The sequence below is a fragment of the Daucus carota genome, chromosome 2 (genome assembly GCF_001625215.2).
Source record: "Daucus carota subsp. sativus chromosome 2, DH1 v3.0, whole genome shotgun sequence".
NCBI classification, from domain to species: Eukaryota; Viridiplantae; Streptophyta; class Magnoliopsida; order Apiales; family Apiaceae; genus Daucus; species Daucus carota.
In genome coordinates this window covers 28,409,900-28,432,687 of record NC_030382.2, presented here as the reverse complement: position 1 = coordinate 28,432,687, position 22,788 = coordinate 28,409,900, and the positions used below count along the sequence as shown (strand labels likewise).

The window sequence follows — 22,788 nt, the reverse complement described above, 5'->3', positions numbered from 1 at the left end:
TGGGATGAAGTCGTAACAAGTAGCCGTAGGAAAACCTGTGGCTGGATTGAATCCTTCGTGATGGAAATGCTCTCTTCCCCCAACCGGGGCCTAGCTTGCTTCCACTGGTGGCGGGTGGGCGAGTCAAAAAGAATAGAGTTCCATTTTCCTTGTTCATCAATCGACTACGTGTAGACACCCGATCCCATTCTGATCTTGATATGTGGAATCATCCGATCCCATTCTGATCTTGATATGTGGAATCGTCTTGCGCCGGGAGACATGGTCCAAGCCTGGTGAAGAAATAAAGCCAACATTGACCGACTTTCATGGTTAAGATTCGACAGGGAAGCCTTTTGATCAACATCTCATACCAAATATGTTACCGTTAGTTTAGCGTGTAAATGAACAAGAAGGTTCAAATCTATTAAGTGAGTTTACATGCAAAAAATGTATTCTTTGTACGCAATTACAAAGTCAGTAATGGACTCACGGTTACCATGCTACAAGTTTCTGACATCTACTGATATACTCTTTTTCCCAAACACTTCTACTGGAAAAAAAACTACAATAAAAAGACCTTATACAGATGTTTAACAAGTGTAAACTGAAGACCTACACCATACACACCATTACAGACTGCTTCCGCATATTTGACATCCACAGAAATAATAAACATTAGGTTGACACGTACGTTCTTTTTACCATTGATTCGGAAAGGCTTCTCTGTATTTGGCATCTTCCCCCAGCGTCAACTGTTTTGTTGTAGAGTCCCTAACCCGTGTGTTCAAAAGCCTCTGAGATAATCTATCTTTCACAGTCACTTTCTTTTTAAGCATTGATGCAAGGGTCTGTTTTTTGTTTCTGGTAGATGAACTTCCACCCATTGTCCCCATGTCCTCACCAAAGTGTTGAGATCCTGAAGTCGAAGCAAGGGCAGCATCTCGTAAAACAGCATCATTGTGTTCCCGAACTTTTGCAAGCCTAGCTCGCTTTAAAGACTTTTTATCATGTTCTTTCTTCTTTGCTTCCTCTTGGTCGTTTTTCCTAACATTACTAACAGCTTGTTGTGCCAGTTGTTCTAACACGTCTTCCCCTAAATCCAGAGCAGTTGTCTCCACTGAAGATGTTTGATATATTGGTTTGCCTTCATCGTCCCGACAAACAATGGGACCATGGAATGGGCAAACTCTCTGGTCTCTTCTTCGACAAAGTCCGCCTTTCCTTAATGGTGCACGACATTCCTGGAGTGCAACAGGCTCTTCATTGTAAAGAGTTGTTTGAACATTCAACTCTGCTATCTTTGCTGCCGGAATAACTGCATCATAGTCCACCCTGCCCCAATGACTTTCAAGTTCCAGTCCCCTTTGGTGAGCCATAAAATCCCGATTTGAGCCCCAATTATCCAAAAACGAACCCCAGTTCATTACTGGAGCTTCAGCTAAAAGCTTACTCTTCAGAGGATCTAAGTCGGTTTTGTTACCATCATGATTTGGCTTGTTGCCATTTAATCCTCTATCATCATATCCAGCGTACTCAATTTTTTCATGAGATGTAGATGCAATAGAAGTATCCTCACTTATCTTACTGGGTGGATTAATTCTCCCATTACCATGTGTTTCAACCTGTCCCTCTTCCCAAAAGTCATCTTCCTCGTGATTTTTAGTGTTTGGAAGAATACACCCTGATTCCTCACATTTCTTCTTTACTAATTGGACACGGTTGCGAATGTCAATGAACTCCTTTAACATCAAGTCCCTGAACCTGTTCTCTGATGTTTCAACCCTTATGAGAACAGATATCCACTCTTGAACAGAAACTAAATGCTTGGTCACTAATAGCTTGTATGATTCCCTCAAAGCATCAAAAACCACTTTATTCTCACTATTTTCATGAACCTTCTCTCCTTCTTTCAATGAATCAAAGCGGATCTGCCGTAGTTCAGAATTGCGAAATTCTTCCATCTCTTCATCATCTATAGGAGCCAATGACATATTCTCATCTTTAGATTTAATTATATCCAAGCATTCTCCTATTTCATCAATTGTAGACTGTATTTCATCCTTGATTGTTGAAAAACTTCCTTTCAGAAGTTGAAATTTATTCAACAGGATTTCTTTTGTCTTCCTCTCCCTTTCGCTTCTCTGCTGCTGCATTCGAGCAGCATTAGCTTGCAGATTAGGAAATTGAAACCTAAGGGTGTTTTTCAGGTAATCGTAACCTAATCTAAGCTGCCTATAATGAATTCCGAAAGTGGTGTTCCACTTCTCGAGAAATTCAATGGCCTTCGAACGCAGAAGAGATGCAACAGCTGGTGGAGCAGGAAGTGGCAAATTTCTTCTGAATCCAACACTTAAACTTAACAAATGATCCAACTTCTCAACAAGAAGGGTTCTAAAAAGCTTTGACCTCATAAATAATTCATCAATAATGAGAAGTGTAAGATACCTTACCTGAAAAACTCAAGACATGCTAAAGTTCAATATTGATCAAAACTTTATACAGTACAAGCTACATTAAATTAGACATTAGTAGTCCCCAGCTGGTCTATTGAAATATAAGAATCAGTATATATGTAAAGGAAAAGAAGTTTTTTTCTCTATAAATTAGAACTTCTTTTGCTTTCTTGAGGGAAAGGGGGTGGTTGTAATGAATTATTCTTAACCATTCTCCACATTTGATCTTAAAGGAAAAGATTTGTGTGCATGGAAATTGGAAACAAAATCAACCATAGTAAAGTTTTTGCTTCACATTAAAATAAGTTTTAAACTAATCAGCTGTCTCCAACTGAATTGAACCAAGGTCCCTGCACGTTCTGAAACCATAAACTAGAGTATTAAAATACATATGAAGGTCTTAGCCTAAACAAACATCTAACAGTTTTCCCCAGCTTCTGTTATGCTAATTTTACTCCAATTCAGCATTTAGAAGATCTTAAAAATCGATCCAATTTTATGGGAACATCCTTATGTAATTAACAATCCGCCTATCCTCATTCTTTACATCTATTCAATCTAAGCAATCTATAAAGTTCATTTGCAATCATAATCTACCATAAAATATTCATATCGTCGTGTAAGAAACTAACGTAAAACCCATGCCGAAGCAGATGAAACGGATAATTAAATTCAAACAAGATTGATCACAAATACCACAATCTTCAAATAAGCAAATCCAAATTACTTTGTTATGATAGAATTAATGGTATTTAAATCATATACGTATATGAACCTCAAGGAAATCACACCCAATCCTCAAACAGCCACACACAAATAAAACCTAAATTAAAGTTGCAAACTTTCAATCCAAACTTGATAATTGAAAGGAGCAAAAGAACTAAATAATGATTAATTAAAAGAAAAACTTGTAATTGAAGGAAAAAACAGTACCTGAGAATGGTCTCGTTTCATGAGGTTCATTAGGGTTTGAGCAGCAATTCGGAGGTCCAATTCAGAAGAGCGGACCACAAATTTGATGGACTTAAGGAGACGTGGATCAAGATTGGGCTCGATTGAATTGGTGGCCTTCTCAATCAGCTCCGCCACCGCCGTTGTTTTTCTCTCTTCTTCCATTTTCTCGACTTTTCACTAAATCTTGGTCGTCGTACACCATAAGTACAATTTTATATTGTATGCTACATTTTTCTAGTAAAATTTTTGTTTTTGTTGTAGGATATATTTTTGAGGTATATATATTCATCTTAATGGTTTATTTTTAATTTACGGATTTTAATGGATTGTATCTGATTTTAATTTTATACAAAATTGGATAAAATTTGCATAGTTGATGCAGATTTTTTATATTTAAACACAATGCTTCAAATTTCATGGATTTTGGTAGGATTTTAAAAATTTTAAAACAAAATGAACAATTTCACAAAATCCACATCTTATGAAGTTCAAAAAATATTTGTCAACATTCGAACTTTAATGGATTTTAAATGATCTCAATTAAATATCATCGGATTGTTAAATATAATTTAAAATTCAGATTCAATACCACTAGCATCATTGTAAATTTCAACTGAATACCCGAAGATTCTAATATATTTTTTAAAATATAGGTTGAATACACTCGGATTTCATGAATGAAAAAAAATCTTAAATCCCAGTCGAATACTTCTTATGATTTATTATAATATGCTTATAATATATTTTAAACAAACTACTAAATATATCCCGTATATTCTATTTAAAGTCGGATATGAGGAGAGTAAGATTTATGCAGTCTTGTCCTCCTCCAACAGAATGAAGAAGCTCGGTTGTGTGTTTATATGTTTAAATATTTAAAAAAATATGAATTATTATAATATGAATAAAACAAGAGAGTTAAATTCTACAGAGCCTATTTTTTTGGAGACTGTGGAGACCACTTATGTTCTGTAAGTAAAATATGCACAAAAACATTGCAAAACTCATAATTTTGCAAATCATGTTGCACAACGATCATTATATCATTTAAAATCTTGAATATCATGTATGTTTTGCATGTAGAATATTATAAAATATTTTATTTTGCAGAATATGTTTAATTTGCAGAACATTTGTTCAATTTGCAGAATATAAACATTCTACTTATTAAACATAGATGTTATTCAATAATTTTAATTAATTGGTGATACTTATAAAACTTACTCCACAAAATAATGTATTCTACACTATTTTAATTTGCAAAATTATGAGTTTTCAATATTTCTATACAATATTTTGCTGGCAAAACATAAATTATCTTCACGGTCAAAAAAAAAATGTTCTCCATAAAATTTTACTCACCGCTAATTTTCTTTCTATTGAGCCTCCTCCGAGGTAAAGAATTGGAGGCAACATCCGGTAATTTGGGCATGGATCGATCCGGACCTCTCTGTTAGTATTCGAAGGGACAGACCGTATATCTTTGTGGCCTTTTTGTACAATTTGTGCAGCCTACAAAAGGCTTTATCAGGGTTTAGCTCCTCTCTCCGTTTGTATATATCTTCTCTATGTGTAATCCATTTTGTTGATGGAGATTCTCTGCTCCACAATCCCATCCACTTCTCATATCTTTCCAAAGCTTTCATTTTCATGCTTTAAATCAACCCAAATAAACAAAACCCATTTAAAATTCAGCTCCAGAGTCTCCAGAAACGTCAAACTTTCACCCACTTTAGCTCTCTCAAATTCCAAAAGATTCAAAATTTCAGCTCGTTTTGGGGGACCCACTAACAGAAGGAACTCTCTGAGGGAGAAACTCACTCAACACAAACAGGTGCGTGATGATTCCCTAATTCTTGACTCAGGTTCTGATGCTCAAAAACAAGTTCTTGATTTTAATGCTGAAAATCTTGATTCTAGTTTGGATAGTGATAGAGTAGAAAATGAAGGTAGTGCTCAGTCTAGTAGATTTAAAAAAGAAAGTTTTGAAATTTATGATGATTCTGTCTTATCTAGTAAGTTGAGGAGATGGGTTGATCAGTATGAGGCAGATACTGAATTTTGGGGAATTGGGTCAGGCCGAATATTTACTGTTTTTCGAGATTCTGATGGTAAGGTTAAAAGGGTAGATGTTAATGAGGAAGAAATTTTAAGGAGAAGTGGATTTGACTCCGCCTTGTATAAGGCGAGTGAGCTAGAGGACTTGAGTGAAGTGAATTCGAAGATTTCTCATGCGAAATCTTTAGCCACAGAGATGGAGAATGGGAATAATGTGCTCTTGGAGTATAGTTCAGTGGCAAAGTTTGTAGATGTTAGTGTGGAATTAGGCTCTGTAAGTTCAATACGGGGTTTTAACCCTCCACCTGGTTTGTTTTTTAAAATGTCGAGAGTTGGAATAGTGGCATTATGTGGTTTATGTGTATTTTGGGCCGTGAAGAGATTGTTTAAGGGTGATGCGGATAAGACGGAGAAGGAAATGTTGAGGAGAAAAATGAAAGCTGGGATGGAGAAAGATGAATTGGTCAAGGGTAATGTTGAAGTCATTCAGGCATCGAAGAAAGTGGAATTTCCATCTATTGAGAAACCTCGTCTTGATAGACAAGTTGTAATGGATAATATTACAAAAGCAACGGCATTAAATAATGCTGTAGGTTTGCAGACATCATCTAGTGTAGAGGCAGTTAAGTCTAGTGATTTTGATGATAAAATTCAGAAAATTAAGGCAATGGCGAGGCATGCACGCGAACTTGAGAAAAATGATCAAGTTGGACTTGATGGTACTGATGGAGAAGATGATTCAATCGTAAATAATGAGTTATCCAGTGGAAAGAAAGTGATCCAAGAGAAAAGAGAGAAGAATTTTAGTTCTTCAAACCGTCCAAATTATGGATATGTAGGAAATTCGAAAGATGTTCGTAAAACCATAATTACCACACCTCTTGATGATCCACAGAGTAATGGCTCCACTATACGTGTCAAAACTTCAGTAGAGAACACCGAGGCCATAAAACCTAGTATTTCAGAAATAGATGTTCCAAATGCTACTGAAAACAGGGTGAACAAAGATAAGGTTGATGACCTAAAATCATTTGACACCACTGAAACGAACAGCGCATCACATTCTAGTAACACTTACTTCAACGAGCCTGATAAGATTTCTGTCAAGGCAAAGCCAAAGGTGATTAGGTCAGTTAAGGAGGCAAGAGAATACCTTTCTAGAAATCGTGATAAAAAAGAGACAAGTGAGGATATACTGAGTGAAGCTCTTCCTCCTAAAGATAGTTTATCAAGTAAAAGCAGAAGTGATGGAGAAACAAGCCAGCAACTTAATAGGAATCACAATCTGCATGGTAGTTCTATTTTGAACTCGTCGGATTTGATGACTGAAAAATTTGCTTCTCTAGAGCAAAGTTGTGAGTCTTTTCCTCTAAAAAATGTTGATCCTGAAGCTCCTGAAGAATTGTTAGAAGCAGTTGATCATCAAATCCCCAGGGTATCCTCCTCTCCTGAAAACAGCATGGAAAAAGGACAATCTGGTATAAATGTTTCGATAGATAGAGATTTGGAGAGGCAAAGAAGCCAGGATCCACGTAAGGACATGTCGGTTCATACTTCTGATTTGGATGCAAAATCAGATTTTACACCCTCCCAAACTGCTTGTGAAGCTGATCTGAATGCAGAGAAAACTATCCCAACTGAGAATACTGCGCAAGAAATTGTTAAGGAAATTCAACATCAAATACCCGACTCAAATGACGTGGCAGCACCAGCAGCTACGAATGGCAACTGGATGGAGAATAATTTTCATGATTTTGAGCCTGTAGCTAAGAAGATTGCAGTTGGATTTAAGGATAATTACGATATTGCCAGGCAGAAAAAGATAAATCAAGAATTAAATCATGATTCAGAGAATAGAGTACCCGAGTATGATGAAGGTGATGGTGAACTTGACTGGATGACAGATGATAGGCTTAGAGAAATCGTGTTTCAAGTCCGAGAAAATGAGTTGATGGGACGGGATCCCTTTCATTTGATGGATGCTGAAGATAAGAAGGCCTTCTTTGGTGGTCTTGAGAAAAAGGTCGAGAAAGTAAATGAAAAGCTACAAAACCTTCATCAGTGGGTCCATTCAAATGTTGAAAACCTTGATTATGGAGCAGGTATTTTTTGTTTCTATTAAGTTTTAACGTGTATTGCAGATTAGCATTCTGTAATATTCTCTTTTTTTCTTTGGGAAGTCATTTTGTAATAATTTACTAAATTATCACTCAGAATTTGTTTCATCCTTGAGATCTGTTGATTATAAACAAGATGTTATCGAGCCAAATAAGTTATAGATTTTATAGTAGTCTCAGATGTGTGATTCATTGCCACTAATATGAACATTATATCTTGTGCAGACGGCATTAGCATACATGATCCTCCAGAGAAAGTTATTCCGCGCTGGAAAGGTCCGCCAGTAGATACTACTCCTCAGTCTCTTGACGACTATCAGAAACAGAGACAGGCACTTCTTAATGAGAACTTAAGAGGTCAGTTTATTGAAAAAAGAGAAGTCCAAAGTCCCCTTCAAGCGTCACCAGAATCCTCGCCACATGAAAGTAATGTCACTTCATCAGTTATTAATAATCAAAACAAAATTAATCAGGATGAGCTTGTGAAACCTCCAAAGATCATTATAGAGGGTAGTGATGGTTCGGTTAGGGCTGGTAAAAAAGCTGGAGAAGAGTACTGGGAGCACACAAAAAAGTGGTCGCGAGGTTTCTTGGATTCTTACAATGCAGAGACAGATCCAGAAATTAAAGCTACTATGAAGGATATAGGAAAGGACTTAAAAAGATGGATAACTGAGAAAGAGATACAGGAGTCTGCAGATTTGATGGATAAATTACCTAAAAGAGGACAGAAATTTATCCAGGAGAAACTTAGCAAGGTCAAAAGAGAGATGGAGTTGTATGGACCACAAGCTGTTATGAACAAGTACAGTGAATATTCAGAAGAAAAAGAAGAAGATTATTTGTGGTGGCTAGATCTTCCATATGTTTTGGTAAGTGATGCATCTGCCATGTTAATCAAATTTGTAACTTTTTATATTGGAAAGAATTAATTACTTGTTTAACTATCACATGTATGTGCAATTTAACCTTCATATTATTTGTGGCAACCAATACATTCCCCACCTTAAGAATTTATGTTATTCTAATGAGAAATAATATTTTATATCCATATTTACACCTTTTTACTCCTATTTGCTTTGGTTATCAATATATCTATCTTTTCATGTTACTTAACATAAGTTATCTATTGCAGTGTATAGAGTTATATACAAACCAGGATGGGGACCAAAACATAGGGTTTTATTCCTTAGAGATGGCGAGTGATCTTGAATTGGACCCAAAGCAGTATCACATGATTGCTTTTGAGGATGCTGGTGATTGCAAGAACATGTGCTACATCATACAGAGTCATCTGGAAATGCTTGGAAATGGCAATGCCTTCGTTATTGCACAGCAACCCAAGGTAAGAATTGACCCGTGATAACGCTGTTCCCAGCTGATTTCTTATTTCCTGCTTTGCGGCCTGATTTTAATGTCTACTTGTCTTTGTATTTCATGATCTCATAAGGAACAGATAATACACCCATCCTTCTTCAAGGAGGACTAAAAGTTAATAAATTGTCGAACGGATCCATCTAAGGAATTTTTTATGCCCTCATTGTCCCAGAGGAATGCGTTTAACTTGTGTACACATAATTGAATCACAAAAATCCAGGCACACCCTACTGTTGTTCCACTAATGTTAAGCTATTACATTGAAATCCTAGTGAAGTCAGTATTTACCACAGTTCGGACTAGCTCTTCATAAACAATTTTCCTTTGGAAATGTAAGATCACACCCCATTTCACCTTAAATAAATGAAGTGCATTCTGTTTGCCTACTTTGCTAAATTTTCTATAGGATGCTTATCGGGAAGCCAGAGCAAATGGTTTTAATGTAACCGTCGTCAGAAAGGGGGAGCTCAAGCTCAATGTGGACCAAAACCTGGAAGAGGTGGAGGAACAAATAATTGAGATTGGAAGCAAAATGTATCATGATAAAATCATGAAGGGACGGTCTATGGATATAAGCTCATTAACTAAGAGTGTGTTCGGCATTAAAAAACCAAAGAAGAGGTAAACTTTGAATCTTGAATTTTTAGTGCAAGTTTGTGCAACATGAAGTGTATACATATTATAATTTATACTATATCATAGTATGTAGCAGTATATGCGACATAAATCTAATAATTCAGCAATTTTCTAATGTCTTCTTGGATGATAATGTATTCCCTACCAGAAGGTCAAAGAAGAGGTTGCGGAAGCCAACGAAGTCCTGAATGGTCAGCTAACAGAATTTGGGTGGGTGAGACTCTTTGTATTGTTAAGCTTGCTTGTGTTCTTACAGCTTTGTACTTCTGGAATATCTTGTGTATAATGTTCAGTAGGCTGGGCTAGGACATACGAATTATGAAATGGGCATATTATACAAGTTATTCAATCTTGTTATTAAAGAAAATTCTCTGCAGTAGCACTGGCTTATACTAATCATATTCATTGAATTATCTGGGTTAAGGATTTATTTCGGCAAAAGAATTTTCACATTTATATAATATATATGGTATTACATGTTTAAACAGGTGTTTAACATTCCTTTTGCATAAATAAGTCACCTATATCCGGAAAAAGGTACACATTTACGTACTTTAGAAATAAATGACTTCTTTCTAAAGAAAGAAGGTAAGCACAAGGAACCTATAACCAAAATTTACACCAAAAAATCTTCCAAGTAGAGTGAACTATGAGTATTACAAACACATAAATACCAATAACTCCATATCTAGCATAAACTCAGTTGTTTTGGACAAGATTCAATAGAATGGAGTAGGTTGCTCCTAGCCTCCTACTACTAGGCTACTAGCAATGAAAGCTCAAAACAGGGTAATCAGCTGTAGGCAGCTGCGGAATGCATGAAGCTGATGGTTATGTATTGGAAGGTGAAGTTTATTGTGTAGTTTGAAAGGGTGAAGGTGGATTGGGAAATTGATGGAGGTGACTGGAGATTTGAGGGTGTCTACAAAGGGAAGAAGAGATGCCACAGCCCTTGTAAAATAATCAATAGGATTGATATGTCTTATTCTTTTCTTATTGCATTGACCTTCCCAGAATATTACTGTCCTCCCAATTCTAACAAGCGGCAGAGACTCTTACTGTATTGTTCTTATTTTCAGAAACTGCATAATGCATAAAGCCTTGGCTATCTCTTATGTCACCGCCACCACAGGATGGCCATTGGCCCTGGTTCTTTACAGCATCATCAGTATCAAGCGCAAACCATTCCACACCGTCTTCCTCCTCGGTCATATTGTTTGTTCTTGCAAGTTGCAAATTGGCCATGTACCTCGCAGGGTTGGGGTTCCGGAGTATCAGAGTTGTTTTTAATCAGCAGAACTTCTTACATTTTATCTGGCTCTATTATAGGATTAGCAGACACTAGGCAATCTGACCAGCTTTCCAAATTTGCAAATCTTTACACTTGAAAGGAATAGACTACATATATCCGTCATCAGTGTTTTCTGTTAATTCTTGCTACAAGGGCAACTCCAACAACGGCCTAAAGGTCCAAATTTACACTAATTCCGGCCTAAATCTTTCCAACAATGGCCTAAATCTCGGTCCAAATTTAGGCCACTGTTGGAAAGATGTAGTTTGTTGTCTTGTTTTGTAAGTGTTGCAGAGCAGCAGCAACATTTGTGAAGACAGATTCTATCAGTAAATTCTATACTATTGAGTTCCATACTGTGTTATAAAGATAAGAAAATAATATTGTGGGTAAAAATTTAATCTTTCACCAAAAATAAATTAAAAACCAGACACTACAGTAGTGTGCTAGCAGTGAAAGCCTAAAACAGAACCATCACTAACTTTCACAGCAACTCTACATTTCACTCCACTTTCTACTTTATGTGTCAACACTTTCAATACTCTAACTCTCCCTACTAACTTCATCCTCGTCTCTATTTCCATCGCTGTCGTCGTGGTTCTACTCCCTGCGGTAGCTGCCACTGGAAACTCCTCCACCGAAAATTTAGCTGACATTTGCTGTTTCATTCCGGCATTGATGCTTCCTGCAGGTATGAACACGAAGCCGACGGGACTACCAGAGTAATCCAGCTGTAACGAGCTGTCATAGTGCGTGAAAGTATCACGGTTAGGATTAGTGATGGTGACGTACTGGAAGAAGGTGAAGTTGACAGTATTGTTGGAGAGTGCGAAGGTGGGGAATTTGACGGAGGTGACAGCGATATGAGGGTGTTTGGGTTTGAAGATTAGTAAGTAGATGGTGGTGATAGTGGCGGCGATGAAGAGGAGGAAGAAAAAGGCGACTATGCACGAAGCAAGGTTTGTATGGCCACGACGAGGTTTGGATCTATGTGGTTCGTGCATGGTTAGTTGGTGGTCGGAACTAAACATACACAGTATATTCCGCTCCTATAACATGAAAAATTGAGATGGGAAGATATGTAAATTAGTCTAGTTGGTTGTTTTTGAATAAAGGGAAGGAGTGATTGTGGTGGTGTTAGCAGATGTAGAAAATACTTAAGATGATGCTTTCATGTTTTGTTGAATTTTGGTAAAGATAAACTTGAGTGTGAGATAAACAAAGGTATAATTGCATTACAAGGAAACGACATCACCTAATCATTTTCCTTGACATAACTCACTTTAAATTTTTTTGCTCCCTTCTTTTTTGACCAGGGTATACAAAGGGGAGAGGATATATTCCCACCACACAACCTTCTCGCGCAGAAAAACTTGACATTCTAGTTTCCAAACACTCAAGAGGAACAGTTAAATACCTGTGCATTCTCTTGTTGGCAACTAGCATAGAACCAACAAGGAGACATGCATCTCAACCTCTTCCACAGTGTTCATGGAGTTGTTCTCGAGTTCCTGAAAGTGACGCGGCTACTGACTACACGAATTGTTTGGATTCTGAAACACTGATAATCTGATATGTAGAGGGAAATACATATTATTCGCACAACATATACAAGTTCATGTCCTTGACAGCAAATAGACATATGAAAGCTTATCAAACATGGTGAATTTCATTAAAAATAGTTCAAGAACTGTTATCTTCAAAATAGGGAGCACCACAAGGGGATCAACCACAGTGTCATGGCAAAAATAACCAACACAAATTAAAAGGCAACATGAAGTATAATAAAACAAACTATTTTATCATATCAAGTCATTACAAAGCTTAAAAAATCTAATTTATTAAAACCAGATCACACAACATGAGACAAATCTGAAGGTGGTGTATTTTTAACCTTCAAAATCCATTCCAGTTGACTGCTGAAAAGTTTTTGAGACCACTTCAATTTTAAATAACAAATCAAATCTTTAAACTGAAACATGGAAAACACTTCATTAGATACTTAAGAGAGCATATGCACATATGCACATATATATCTCATTTTGCTCCCTATGGACTTTATTTGGCAATTTCTCTGAGGCGACGATCCATGATCTGGGAGACTGTTTCAAGAAATGAACCTTCACTTGTACAAGGAAGGACTGAATCCTCTGCTTCTTGGACAATCTCTTCAATTAAGGATTCCTCGTTCAAGGTTTCCCTGCACATAATGTTTCCGATGTCAAAGGGAGTGAGACCTCTCTCCACACCTTTCTTCAATAGCATAGTTGAGATGCGGAGGGTGCGAGCACAGTCTTGAGGTAAGTCCCATCCATGAAACTTAAGCAAGGCAATGTCTTCATCTGCATCCAATGACTTAATGTACTCTACAGTGTCAGGACTGTATGGCTTACGAGCTTGTGGCCAGTAGAGCCAGTCAAATGTGCAATCCTCAAACTGCATTAATTTAGTTGACTAAAATCAGGACTGATACAGTTTGTACATTTTATTAATGAAAACTGAAAGAAATAATTGTGGTCAATTTTGGTGATGCAGAACATTTCTATTCAGGACAGACAAAGAACAATTCACCACATAACATGATCATTTGACATACATATTCAAGAAGGGTTCAAGCCTAATTATGTCGGCAGACAAACTAAATGATGTTTTTTTATTTAATCTTTTCAACTCTATTATGGTCCTGAAAGCAAGTTTCACATCATAACTTGTGCCCTCTTCCAGGTCTTTCACTCTGCTTGACACAGTAGTATCACTTCTACATGTTTGATCAATTTACTTTGATGGTAATCCCATTTGGTTCATCCACAGAAGAAACCATTCCATAGACCAAAGCACTGGAAGGAGTCCAGGTTTCAACAAAATTATTAAATTATGTACTGGGAAACATGCATGAACTGTAAAATACAGTATATCAGTATAGTAAGACTAGACAATAATACCAGGATATCAATCAAATTAGGCGGAGAAGCCAATATAAGGTAAGCCAATGAGATGAGATAAATTAAATAGAATAAGGGAAGATACATACACTTTTGGGCAAACAGTAGCCATGATCTATTGGAATCAGCACAGTCTTTCCATCTTTATCCTTGCTAACCAATATGTTTCCAGCATGCCTATCTGCATTTGCCATCCGTATATCGAACACTGATATTTTATGTACTTCCTCCACAGGGAATGAACTTGGTCCCATATCCTCACAACTTCCACGGTTCTGCATGAACATCTGCAAGGAGCCTATCTTAACATTTATGCTGTCCTGATGATTAAAACCCATGTGCAAACACTTTGCCATAATTGTCGGAGGAACACCAGCAAAACCTATATCCTCACCGGAGAAAGAGCGCCGTCCAGCTTTGGGATGATCCAAAACATAGGCAGCTACTTCCCTAAATGCACCTTCACCAACACTTGTGCCCTTCTTCAAGCCTTCGCCATTTTCAGATAAGGGCAATCCCCTTGGGTTGTTCACAGCCATGGGCTCTTCATCAATTGGCTTAAAAACAGAGACATGCTTATTTCCCGTTGCATCCTGCATCAAGTATGCTCCCCCTGTACCCTCTGAAGATCTTATAGGAGTGTTTGCATTATCTAATCCCTCAGCTGTAGATTTAATCATATCCCATATTGCCAGAGACAACTCAACCTTCTGGTTAAGAATTATTGGCTCCAACAATACATCTTTTTCCGGAGTCTGCTGATGAATTTCCTCGTCATATTTCCTTGTGTCATTCGACTGTGATGCGACAACAGAAAGCTCATAAGTTTTCTCCCGAGGTGTAGCTCTGATTTTTGCAGATTTCCGGACAAACAAATGAATCACTGCATCATTATGTTTAGAAATGTCATTTATAAGTCTCTGATCTTCAAGCTCCTCACCATCACACAATACTTCATGCTCATCAAAATCAGCTAATTTCTTATTCTTATCAGCAATCCTACGTTTAATATAACCAACATCACAATTCCGCTGGACTTCAAAAGCAAACTCTTCACCGCAAGAAGTCTTAACATTAATTGATTGAAGATCAGAAAGACGAATCACCAAATGAAGCACATTCCCATCCTCAACTCCATAATCTCGTACCAACGAATTGCTCCTAGATAATTCCCTCCCTTTACAAACCAACTTCTGATCCTTAGCAACAAACCCCTTATACGACTTAATCCTAAGTTTCACTGATTCAATCGTCTCTGATTTCAGAACTCTCATCGGGACCACCGATCCCGACATAGCCACATATACATGTATCGATTCATTCAATTCACGGCTAAATACAGGAGACAAAAGTCCTGAGTCCTCACGAATCGGAATAGCTAGAACACCCGCAGACGACATTTTATCAACCCTAAAAACTGAGAAACCCTAAAATTGAAAATTTTAAAAACCCTAAAATCACCCGACCAAATATACACAGCTATATATACATTCAGGATCAAGAAACTGTACAAAAAGCCTAAAAATCTAAACTTTGACCTTCCCACGCATCAGAATCACAAAATAAGGAAACCCCAGATGATCAAAGCATCCAAAATGCTAACTTTAAGAGAAAGCCAGCGATTTGGAAGACTCCAAAAGCATAAAAATCACAATAAATTCATGTTCCGGGGGTGTATTCGATTGGGATTTTAATGCATTGTTTTTAGTTTATGGATTTTAATAGATTGTATGGGATTTTGATTTTTTGCGGATTCTTGATGAAATGTCGCAGAGTTGATAGGATTTAGGTACAATGCTTCAAAATCCCATCGAATTTGGTGGGATTTCAAAAAACTTAAAATACACTGAAGAATGTCACAAAATCCATCATTTTATGAAATGAAAAAAAATCCATCAGCATTTGAATACCATCAGATTTTAATGGATTTTAAACAATCCCAATTGAATACCATCGGATTTTAAAGCATAATTTAAAATCCCAATTGAATACCACTATATTTTGTAGCATAGTTTAAAATCCCAATTGAATACCTCAAGATTTTAATGGATTTCAAACAATCCCAATCGAATACCCTCGGATTTCATGAATGCAAAAAAATGCTTTAAAATCTCAATCCAATACACCCCTCGAAGTCTCTTCACAGAACCTAAAGGAATTATACGAATTGAGACCAAGGGGGATTCTTACCAGAGACGAGAGCAAGAACCGAAGAGGGTGGCGACGATACAGATGCGTATATATAACTGTTTAGGCGATGAACTGTTCGCAGCGACTTTTTCGGGTTGAATGGTTTTTGTGAGACGCCACAGAGAGAAAGATTTGGAAGAAGAATATGACGCGTTTTAGATTTTGACGATGACTTGGACAGGAATTTTGAGGTGGATGTAACGGTGTTAATGAGTTATTGACTTTCAAAATGCTTTTAACGGGTGTAGCATTTCATTTCTTATAATTATCAAGTTAACCATGATTACATGTTTCAAAAAAAAAAGTTAACCATGATTACTGTTGGGGATAAAATGATCGTGTAAAGTGGTATTCACTCCGTACTAAATTAGATAAGCTCGTTGACTTTGAGCACGTAACTGTGCATTGATCGTATAGTTCTCAAATTTATTTTTTTAATTTTTTTTTGTAAATGAAAATTTCATATTTAAATTTTTATTTGTAAAAATAAAATTTCAAAAACATGTAATGTAGCTATGCGGTCAATGGACTTTGAAGTGTTTGCCCGAAGTCAACGAGCTCATCTAATTTGGGATGGAGGGAGTAATATAAACATAGAATATATTGAAATAAATTTGGATGGTCTCTGCAATTCGGTAAATATAGGGCATGTTTTGGATGAAGAAATACAAGCTTCTTCTTATTTTTACTTTTTTTTTACCCGTTTGTGTAAAAAGGTAGAACACTTTTAAAAAGTTGAGAATGCTAACTTCTGTCTTACAGCTTTTGCTTCCTTTCCAAACACTTTATTAACTTATTTACTTCGCACTCCTACTCCATTTCTTTAATTTAAGCAAGAAGTCACTTCTTTTAAACTAATCCAAACGGCCTCATAATTTGTTAAAGGTTTTTTTTTATGGTGTGTGTAGCACACAATAATCACTAATTTTTGTGAAAATGATAAACTCTGATTGATGGAAATGAGCCCTTGCATTCACACAATTTTCGCCAATAAAAATACTTGTCATTTTGATAACTGTTGGTATCTATTGTGTGGCCTTGGGCACACATTCTAAAGATCGTTTGTTAAAATTACGAGGTGTTTAGGTAATCGACGTGAATTAGAGTATTAGACTTGGTAATAGAATGAGGGGTATGATAATAAGAAATTCAAGGGATGTGTAAATAATGATTTACAGATAGTGGAGCTCCCATTCTATATCATAGAATGACTAATTCAAATATTAATTTTGACGTATCGGTTCCGGTTAATTTAATTCATCAACCATAAATCAAACAGTTCTTACATAAAATTATTATAATCACGCATACATAAATTTAAGATTGGAAATATGAATAGGAAATTAGAATGGAGTGTGTGTTAATGAGGATGAATGGAAATGAGAATGATATAGAAACCAAGAAGCGGGGAATATATGATTTTACCATCTAAAAAGATTAGATTCGTTTCCCTTACAATTAAATAATGAATCCAAATACTTGTATATTGACTAATCCAAGGTACTTAGGATTCCGACTCTCGTTAATCGGTTTCATTTACTATGAATCAAACATCCCCTTATAGTATTAAACATATTAGCAAATATTATAAATTTTTTATGATATTATAAATTGAATGTCGCTATATTTTTAGAAATAATTGATAACCATGATCGAGTATCTCAATATTAAAAATTTACATTTAATCCTAATAAAATAGCACAAAAGTTTAATGAGTTTTTCTAATTTTTAATTGAATACATTCTAATTTTAACAAAACAGGAAAAAAAAAACTATTCTTAATCTTAACCAGATGCACCCTGTATATTAGGGGTGATCAGAAAACCGCCCAAACCGCATAAACCGTCCAAACCGCACCACAAAACGCGGTTTTTAATTTTCGTGGTGCGGTTGCGGTTTGAATTTTTAACAAACCGCGCGGTGCGGTGCGGGTTGCGGTTTGACATATTAGTAGTGCGGTTCAAACCGCACCGCACCGCGATATTAATATATATATATATATATATATATATATATATATATATATATATATTAGTGATCGTCAAATAAAATATTATTATATATAATTATACATATATATTATTTATAATTATGTTACATATATTTGTTAAATCTCTTCAAATAATAGTTAATTATTATACTATCAATCTCACATTACTATTATACCAGATTTGTATGAAATGATTATATTATTATAATATGTCTCTTTGTAGTTAGTACTCATATTTATCAGTGTTCTAAAAATCGCCGAGTCGGCCGAGTACTCATTCCGAGTACTCGTTTTTTACCCCTCGTCCGATCCGAATTCCGAGTAATCGGGTTCAAAACCGATTTATTAAAAAATCGGTCAAAACTCGGTTTGACTCCGAGTACTCGAGGTCAAATCCGAGTTTGACTTATCATTTTTTTTATTGTTTTATTTGAAAATTATTTCAAAAGAGACTAAACGTAAATTTATATATGTTTTGTCCTTTTTTTTTTGCAAAGTATTGACATTAATTAGACACTTTATGTGTTTTATCATTAAAACTTGTGAATGATTATTATGTCAAAAACTATCAAACAAGTAATTTTTATTTGAACTTCATTATTCCAGGTGTGTTATTAAAATATTAATATTATTAGATAATTTTATTATTAATTAATATATAACTATATATGAGAGAAAAAATTAATTAAAAAATACCCGATTAGTTATCCGATAACTCATTCCGAGTACTCTCCCGAGTTCCGAGTACTCATTTTTCCGGAACCAAACCGAGTTGGACCGAGTTCCGATTTTTACAACCTCGATATTTATTATCATATTTACACTTTTCTTTGTGTTTTTTAGTAGTAGTTGTAGTTTTGAAATGATAAATATCATATAAATTCATTACAAGAAAAGATTTTAATTATTAAATATTTAAATTTTATTTCAAACTTCAACTAAAAATATTTATTCTTAAGGATACAAACCGCACAAACCGCACCGCACCACACCGCATTTTTGTGGTGCGGTTTACGCGGTTTTTATGCTAGTGTGGTGCGGTTGCGGTTTGAGTTTTCAACCAAACCGCATGCGCGGTTTGGTTCGCGGTTTTAACGAAAAACCGCACCGCCCGCACCGCGATCACCCCTGTATATCGTCAATATTAATGTTGACATGATGTAGACGGTTATAGTACAATTTTTTTGATATTTTATATTTATTTAAATAAGTTATCATCTTAGACGATATAATTCATTAGTTATGATCTTTGACAATATAAATTCAAAATTAACAAAAGTACGTATTCTAAATAAGAAAATTAGCAATTACTCCTTCCGTCCCAATAGGTAGTATACATTTGGTGTAGACACGGAAACCAAGAAAAAGTGTAAAAAATGAGTAAAGTTAGATGAAAAGTGGGTAAAGTGACGGGACCCATTTGTATTTAATTATAAATTTGTGATAGTGGAGAAAAGTAGTGGGTGTAATAGTATTTATATTATTATAAAATCAAGATAGTGGAATAAAATAGTTTGTGTAATAGTGTTTTACATTATTAAAAATTGTTATTTTGGAAATATATACAAATGATAGTACATCCCAAAAAGAAAACTGTATAAAAATGATCGGGACGAAAAGAGTACCCGTTGGGATTTTGACCCGGATCAATTTTTCAAAACGTTGATTTCAAGGACACGCACAGCACAGGGCACAGGTTTCTTTTGGACGGATGGACAGACGAATTGCTATTGGTTTTTATATTACTTTTTTGTCTATATGTACCTGTATTGAAATTATTGCCTCTGCTTTTCCTTTCAATTTAGTGGGTTACCGTTGCCGGCTTTTGCCAAATTTATTTATTTATTATTTTAATTAATTGCTTTTACCAAATTTAAGAACCACTGCAGGAAATGAAATTGCGAAGAAAAGCGCAAAAGAGGATATGTGATTTATCTTAATTTCGAATAGGATGATATAACAATCAATTGACGGGTATGTGATTTATCTTAATTTGATTAAATTATTGTATCTTAAAATTTTAAATTTAAATTCAAATGTTAAATATGAAAATGTTTTGGATGTAATTCAAAACTTGTATTATACATAATCAGAAAAATTGACTCCGGTTTTATTATGGCCATTTAAAAGTCCAGTGAGAGCATATAGGGTTTCTTTTCTCTCTCGTTTTGAGAGTCGACTCGCGTAGTAGGGTTTCAGCCGTCACTTTTCCGCCTTCCAGATCTTCATCTTCTCACCAATTAACCCCTTCGCCCTCTCATCCTCTCTATTATTTTACAAGTTTTTCAATAAAACCAAGATCTAATCTTGTTTGAGTGCCTTGTTATCAAGGTTGTGTGCCCATCTTTTTGGGATGTCAGTGTGTGCCCATCTTTTTGCGATGTTAGTGTCTTATGTTTTCGCATTTTTATGTGTTTTTATGTGTCGTTCGATTATCAATCTGAAAAGGATTTATACGGTATTTAGGGAGATCGGTAAGACTCACATCGATTTCGAAACGATGGTGGATACCGCAAGAGCTCACCTTTCACAACAAATAATTGTTCATGTTTTTGGGACGTTTGGTGCTCCAGGATCAGTTGATTTGACTGATAGTTCTGAACATTGGGCTACAGATGATACTTATGTGAAGGTCAATTGCGATACTACTAGTTTCACAACTGATGTTGGTTGGTTTGCTCGAGATATCATTGTAATACTTTTTGGATCAAAGAATATGAATATTCTATTTGTTAAGCGATATGAAAACAAAATGACTATTTGTTTGGTTCGTTCTTTCTTTCACAATCAGATTGTAATTGACAGTTCGAGGGTTTGTCTCGGCTGGATTTGCGCTTCATATTAATAAAACTCTTTGTTTGTCAAAAAAACATAATCAAAAAATTTGGTATAAAATCTCATTTTTACTGTTCAAACTTAAAATGCAGTCACACTTACTTAGCAAAATAAAGATAGCAGTCGCGCTTGACATGGATATTTATGTAAATATATTACTTCCCTGTTCTAACCATCTTTTTTAGAATGTCTCATCCAATTCATGGCATTTAAACTTACTAAATATAATAATATTTTTTTTGACAATGCAGGTTTATATGCCTTATAAATTAGCATCTGTTATAATAATTCTCGGGGTGAGCCAGAGTCGAACCCGAGTGTCTCGGGACAATAGAGGATAAATCCACCACTTAGGGTATCCAATCGTGCTCAATATAATAATATTTTATAATATGAAAATTGATTATTCTACTATTTTTTTACACTATACTTACTCTATGTATTAAATAGAGTAAAGCAAATTTTGTGTACCTGCACTTTAAGCGAGACACCAATTGCAATACTACACTTATATGAAACCACCACATGCAAAATCATAGTTGATAACCCGATACAGTTTATGTAGTCCCGTCTATGATTCTTAACGTCGTTAACAAACAAAGGGGTATTTGTATAATTTCACTGTAACTGTTCTTTTGTGCTATTTAACGAAGCTACAACCCCGCCAATCTACAGCCTCACGCAACCCTAATTTTCCAGCATTTGTCTCATATGCTTGCTGAAAAAAGAAGCACAAAAGAGCCATTACAGAGGTCAAATTACACAAATACCCCTTTGTCTATTAACGACGTTAGGAATTATAGACGGATCTGCATAAACTGTATCGGGTCATGAACTGTGATATTGCAAGTGGTGGTTTTAGAAGTGCAGTATTGTAAGTGGTGTATCGCTTAAAGTACAGGTACACGTAATGAACTTTACTCTATTAAATATCAATCATTCTCATCACTATCCTCAACTTTTCTTACTTCTTCACTATTAATTTACATATTTTCTTAACTTTCATGCCCAATCCAAATATAAATATTTGGGTGGAATTCAAGGAGTAACATAGTATTAAAATTGTAAAATATAAAATAGATAATATGGGTTCATATATCGTGTTATTCTGTTAATAATTATATAATGTACTTAATTTTTGGATATCATAGTTAATCATATCTAATCTTAAGGCCCTGCTCCTGAGTTTTTCTAGGAGAGAAAACAAGTGAATGCAAGTGAAAGTAAATTTGCTTTCACTTTCATCTCACTTTTGGAGTGAAAATATGCTATATATTTGCATCCACTTTCACTTGCTTTCCTCCTTTTAAAAAACTCAGGAGCACAAACAGGAGTGAAAGTTACATAACTTTACTTCCTTTTCACTTGCTTTCCTCCCAAATCATAATTCGGGAGCAAGGCGTAAAATTGAAGGGTTTGAATATTAAATTTTGGAAATAAATTTTATTTTAAATATCAAAAAAATAAATAAATTTGAAATTGGTTTCACCGAACACGATTCGTTCATTTTCTAGTCTCAAACTTGAGTGGGGTTAATGTTGTATTTTATCATTGTGCTCAACCACAATTTATAATTGGCCTGTCTAGTAAAAAAAATTCTACTTAACTAAGCGTATCATTTAAAACTGGCAGCAAGGTTTAGTCCGTTAGTGTGTGTTAAAAACTTAACAGGGACATTCTATATGGGCAAAAAACAGACTCAAGCTCAATTCTATTATCCATTCGAAACAATCTCGAATAACAAAACTTTATATGACACAAGATTCCTGACATGAATAAAAATCCAGATGGAAAGAGATAATAATACAAAAAACAGCACATGTCATTGATCGAAAGATTGCTACTGTCATTATAAATGTTCAGTTACAAAAGACTAGCCATGGTCCTTAGCTTACAACAGTGCATAAATAATTAAACCACCGGTTAATGGTGTAAAGCATACAAAAAATCACAAAAGATTTTA

At 35.4% G+C, this 22,788-nt stretch overlaps 4 protein-coding genes across 7 annotated transcripts; 1 reads left to right on the top strand and 3 right to left on the bottom strand.

The window, feature by feature from the left end:
• Nucleotides 1-380: 380 nt before the first annotated feature.
• LOC108210120 (UV-stimulated scaffold protein A homolog) lies at nt 381-3,618 on the bottom strand. The gene is made up of 2 exons (XM_017381388.2): nt 3,369-3,618; nt 381-2,432 (listed from the first exon to the last, which is right to left on the bottom strand). Exons 1-2 carry the CDS (start codon nt 3,549-3,551, stop codon nt 681-683), a joined length of 1,935 nt encoding a protein of 644 aa, XP_017236877.1. The 5' UTR covers nt 3,552-3,618; the 3' UTR covers nt 381-680.
• Nucleotides 3,619-4,795: 1,177 nt separating this feature from the next.
• LOC108208763 (uncharacterized) lies at nt 4,796-11,220 on the top strand. 4 transcript variants are annotated; one of them, XM_064087069.1, is made up of 6 exons: nt 4,796-7,549; nt 7,790-8,436; nt 8,700-8,909; nt 9,348-9,562; nt 9,729-9,787; nt 10,657-11,220. In XM_064087069.1, the coding sequence occupies exons 1-5, from the start codon at nt 4,978-4,980 to the stop codon at nt 9,763-9,765; spliced, it is 3,681 nt and encodes a 1,226-aa protein (XP_063943139.1). In that variant the 5' UTR covers nt 4,796-4,977; the 3' UTR covers nt 9,766-9,787; nt 10,657-11,220. The 4 variants fall into 4 exon arrangements, with proteins under 4 accessions (XP_063943139.1, XP_017234775.1, XP_063943138.1 ...); XM_017379286.2 differs by having other exon boundaries at nt 9,726-9,787; XM_064087068.1 differs by lacking the exon at nt 10,657-11,220 and having other exon boundaries at nt 9,729-9,987.
• Nucleotides 11,221-11,229: 9 nt separating this feature from the next.
• LOC108208765 (uncharacterized) lies at nt 11,230-12,514 on the bottom strand. Its single transcript, XM_064087071.1, has one exon. The coding sequence runs from the start codon at nt 11,897-11,899 to the stop codon at nt 11,315-11,317; it is 585 nt and encodes a 194-aa protein (XP_063943141.1). The 5' UTR covers nt 11,900-12,514; the 3' UTR covers nt 11,230-11,314.
• A 134-nt stretch (nt 12,515-12,648) lies between these two features.
• Nucleotides 12,649-16,226, bottom strand: LOC108208764 (phosphatidylinositol 4-kinase gamma 4). Its single transcript, XM_064087070.1, has 2 exons — nt 13,900-16,226; nt 12,649-13,304 (listed from the first exon to the last, which is right to left on the bottom strand). The coding sequence occupies exons 1-2, from the start codon at nt 15,208-15,210 to the stop codon at nt 12,927-12,929; spliced, it is 1,689 nt and encodes a 562-aa protein (XP_063943140.1). The 5' UTR covers nt 15,211-16,226; the 3' UTR covers nt 12,649-12,926.
• Nucleotides 16,227-22,788: the final 6,562 nt, after the last annotated feature.

Bases quoted from the DNA above. Each gene is read 5' to 3' on its own strand.
- LOC108208763 (XM_017379286.2), top strand. From the start codon at position 4,978: ATGGAGATTCTCTGCTCCACAATCCCATCCACTTCTCATATCTTTCCA. The intron at 8,910-9,347 runs GTAAGAATTGAC...AATTTTCTATAG, and splicing joins TTATTGCACAGCAACCCAAG to GATGCTTATCGGGAAGCCAG. The intron at 9,563-9,725 runs GTAAACTTTGAA...ATTCCCTACCAG, and splicing joins ATTAAAAAACCAAAGAAGAG to AAGGTCAAAGAAGAGGTTGC.
- LOC108210120 (XM_017381388.2), bottom strand. From the start codon at position 3,551: ATGGAAGAAGAGAGAAAAACAACGGCGGTGGCGGAGCTGATTGAGAAG. The intron at 2,433-3,368 runs GTACTGTTTTTT...TGAGTTTTTCAG, and splicing joins TGAAACGAGACCATTCTCAG to GTAAGGTATCTTACACTTCT.
- LOC108208764 (XM_064087070.1), bottom strand. From the start codon at position 15,210: ATGTCGTCTGCGGGTGTTCTAGCTATTCCGATTCGTGAGGACTCAGGA. The intron at 13,305-13,899 runs GTATGTATCTTC...AAATTAATGCAG, and splicing joins GCTACTGTTTGCCCAAAAGT to TTTGAGGATTGCACATTTGA.
- LOC108208765 (XM_064087071.1), bottom strand. From the start codon at position 11,899: ATGTTTAGTTCCGACCACCAACTAACCATGCACGAACCACATAGATCC.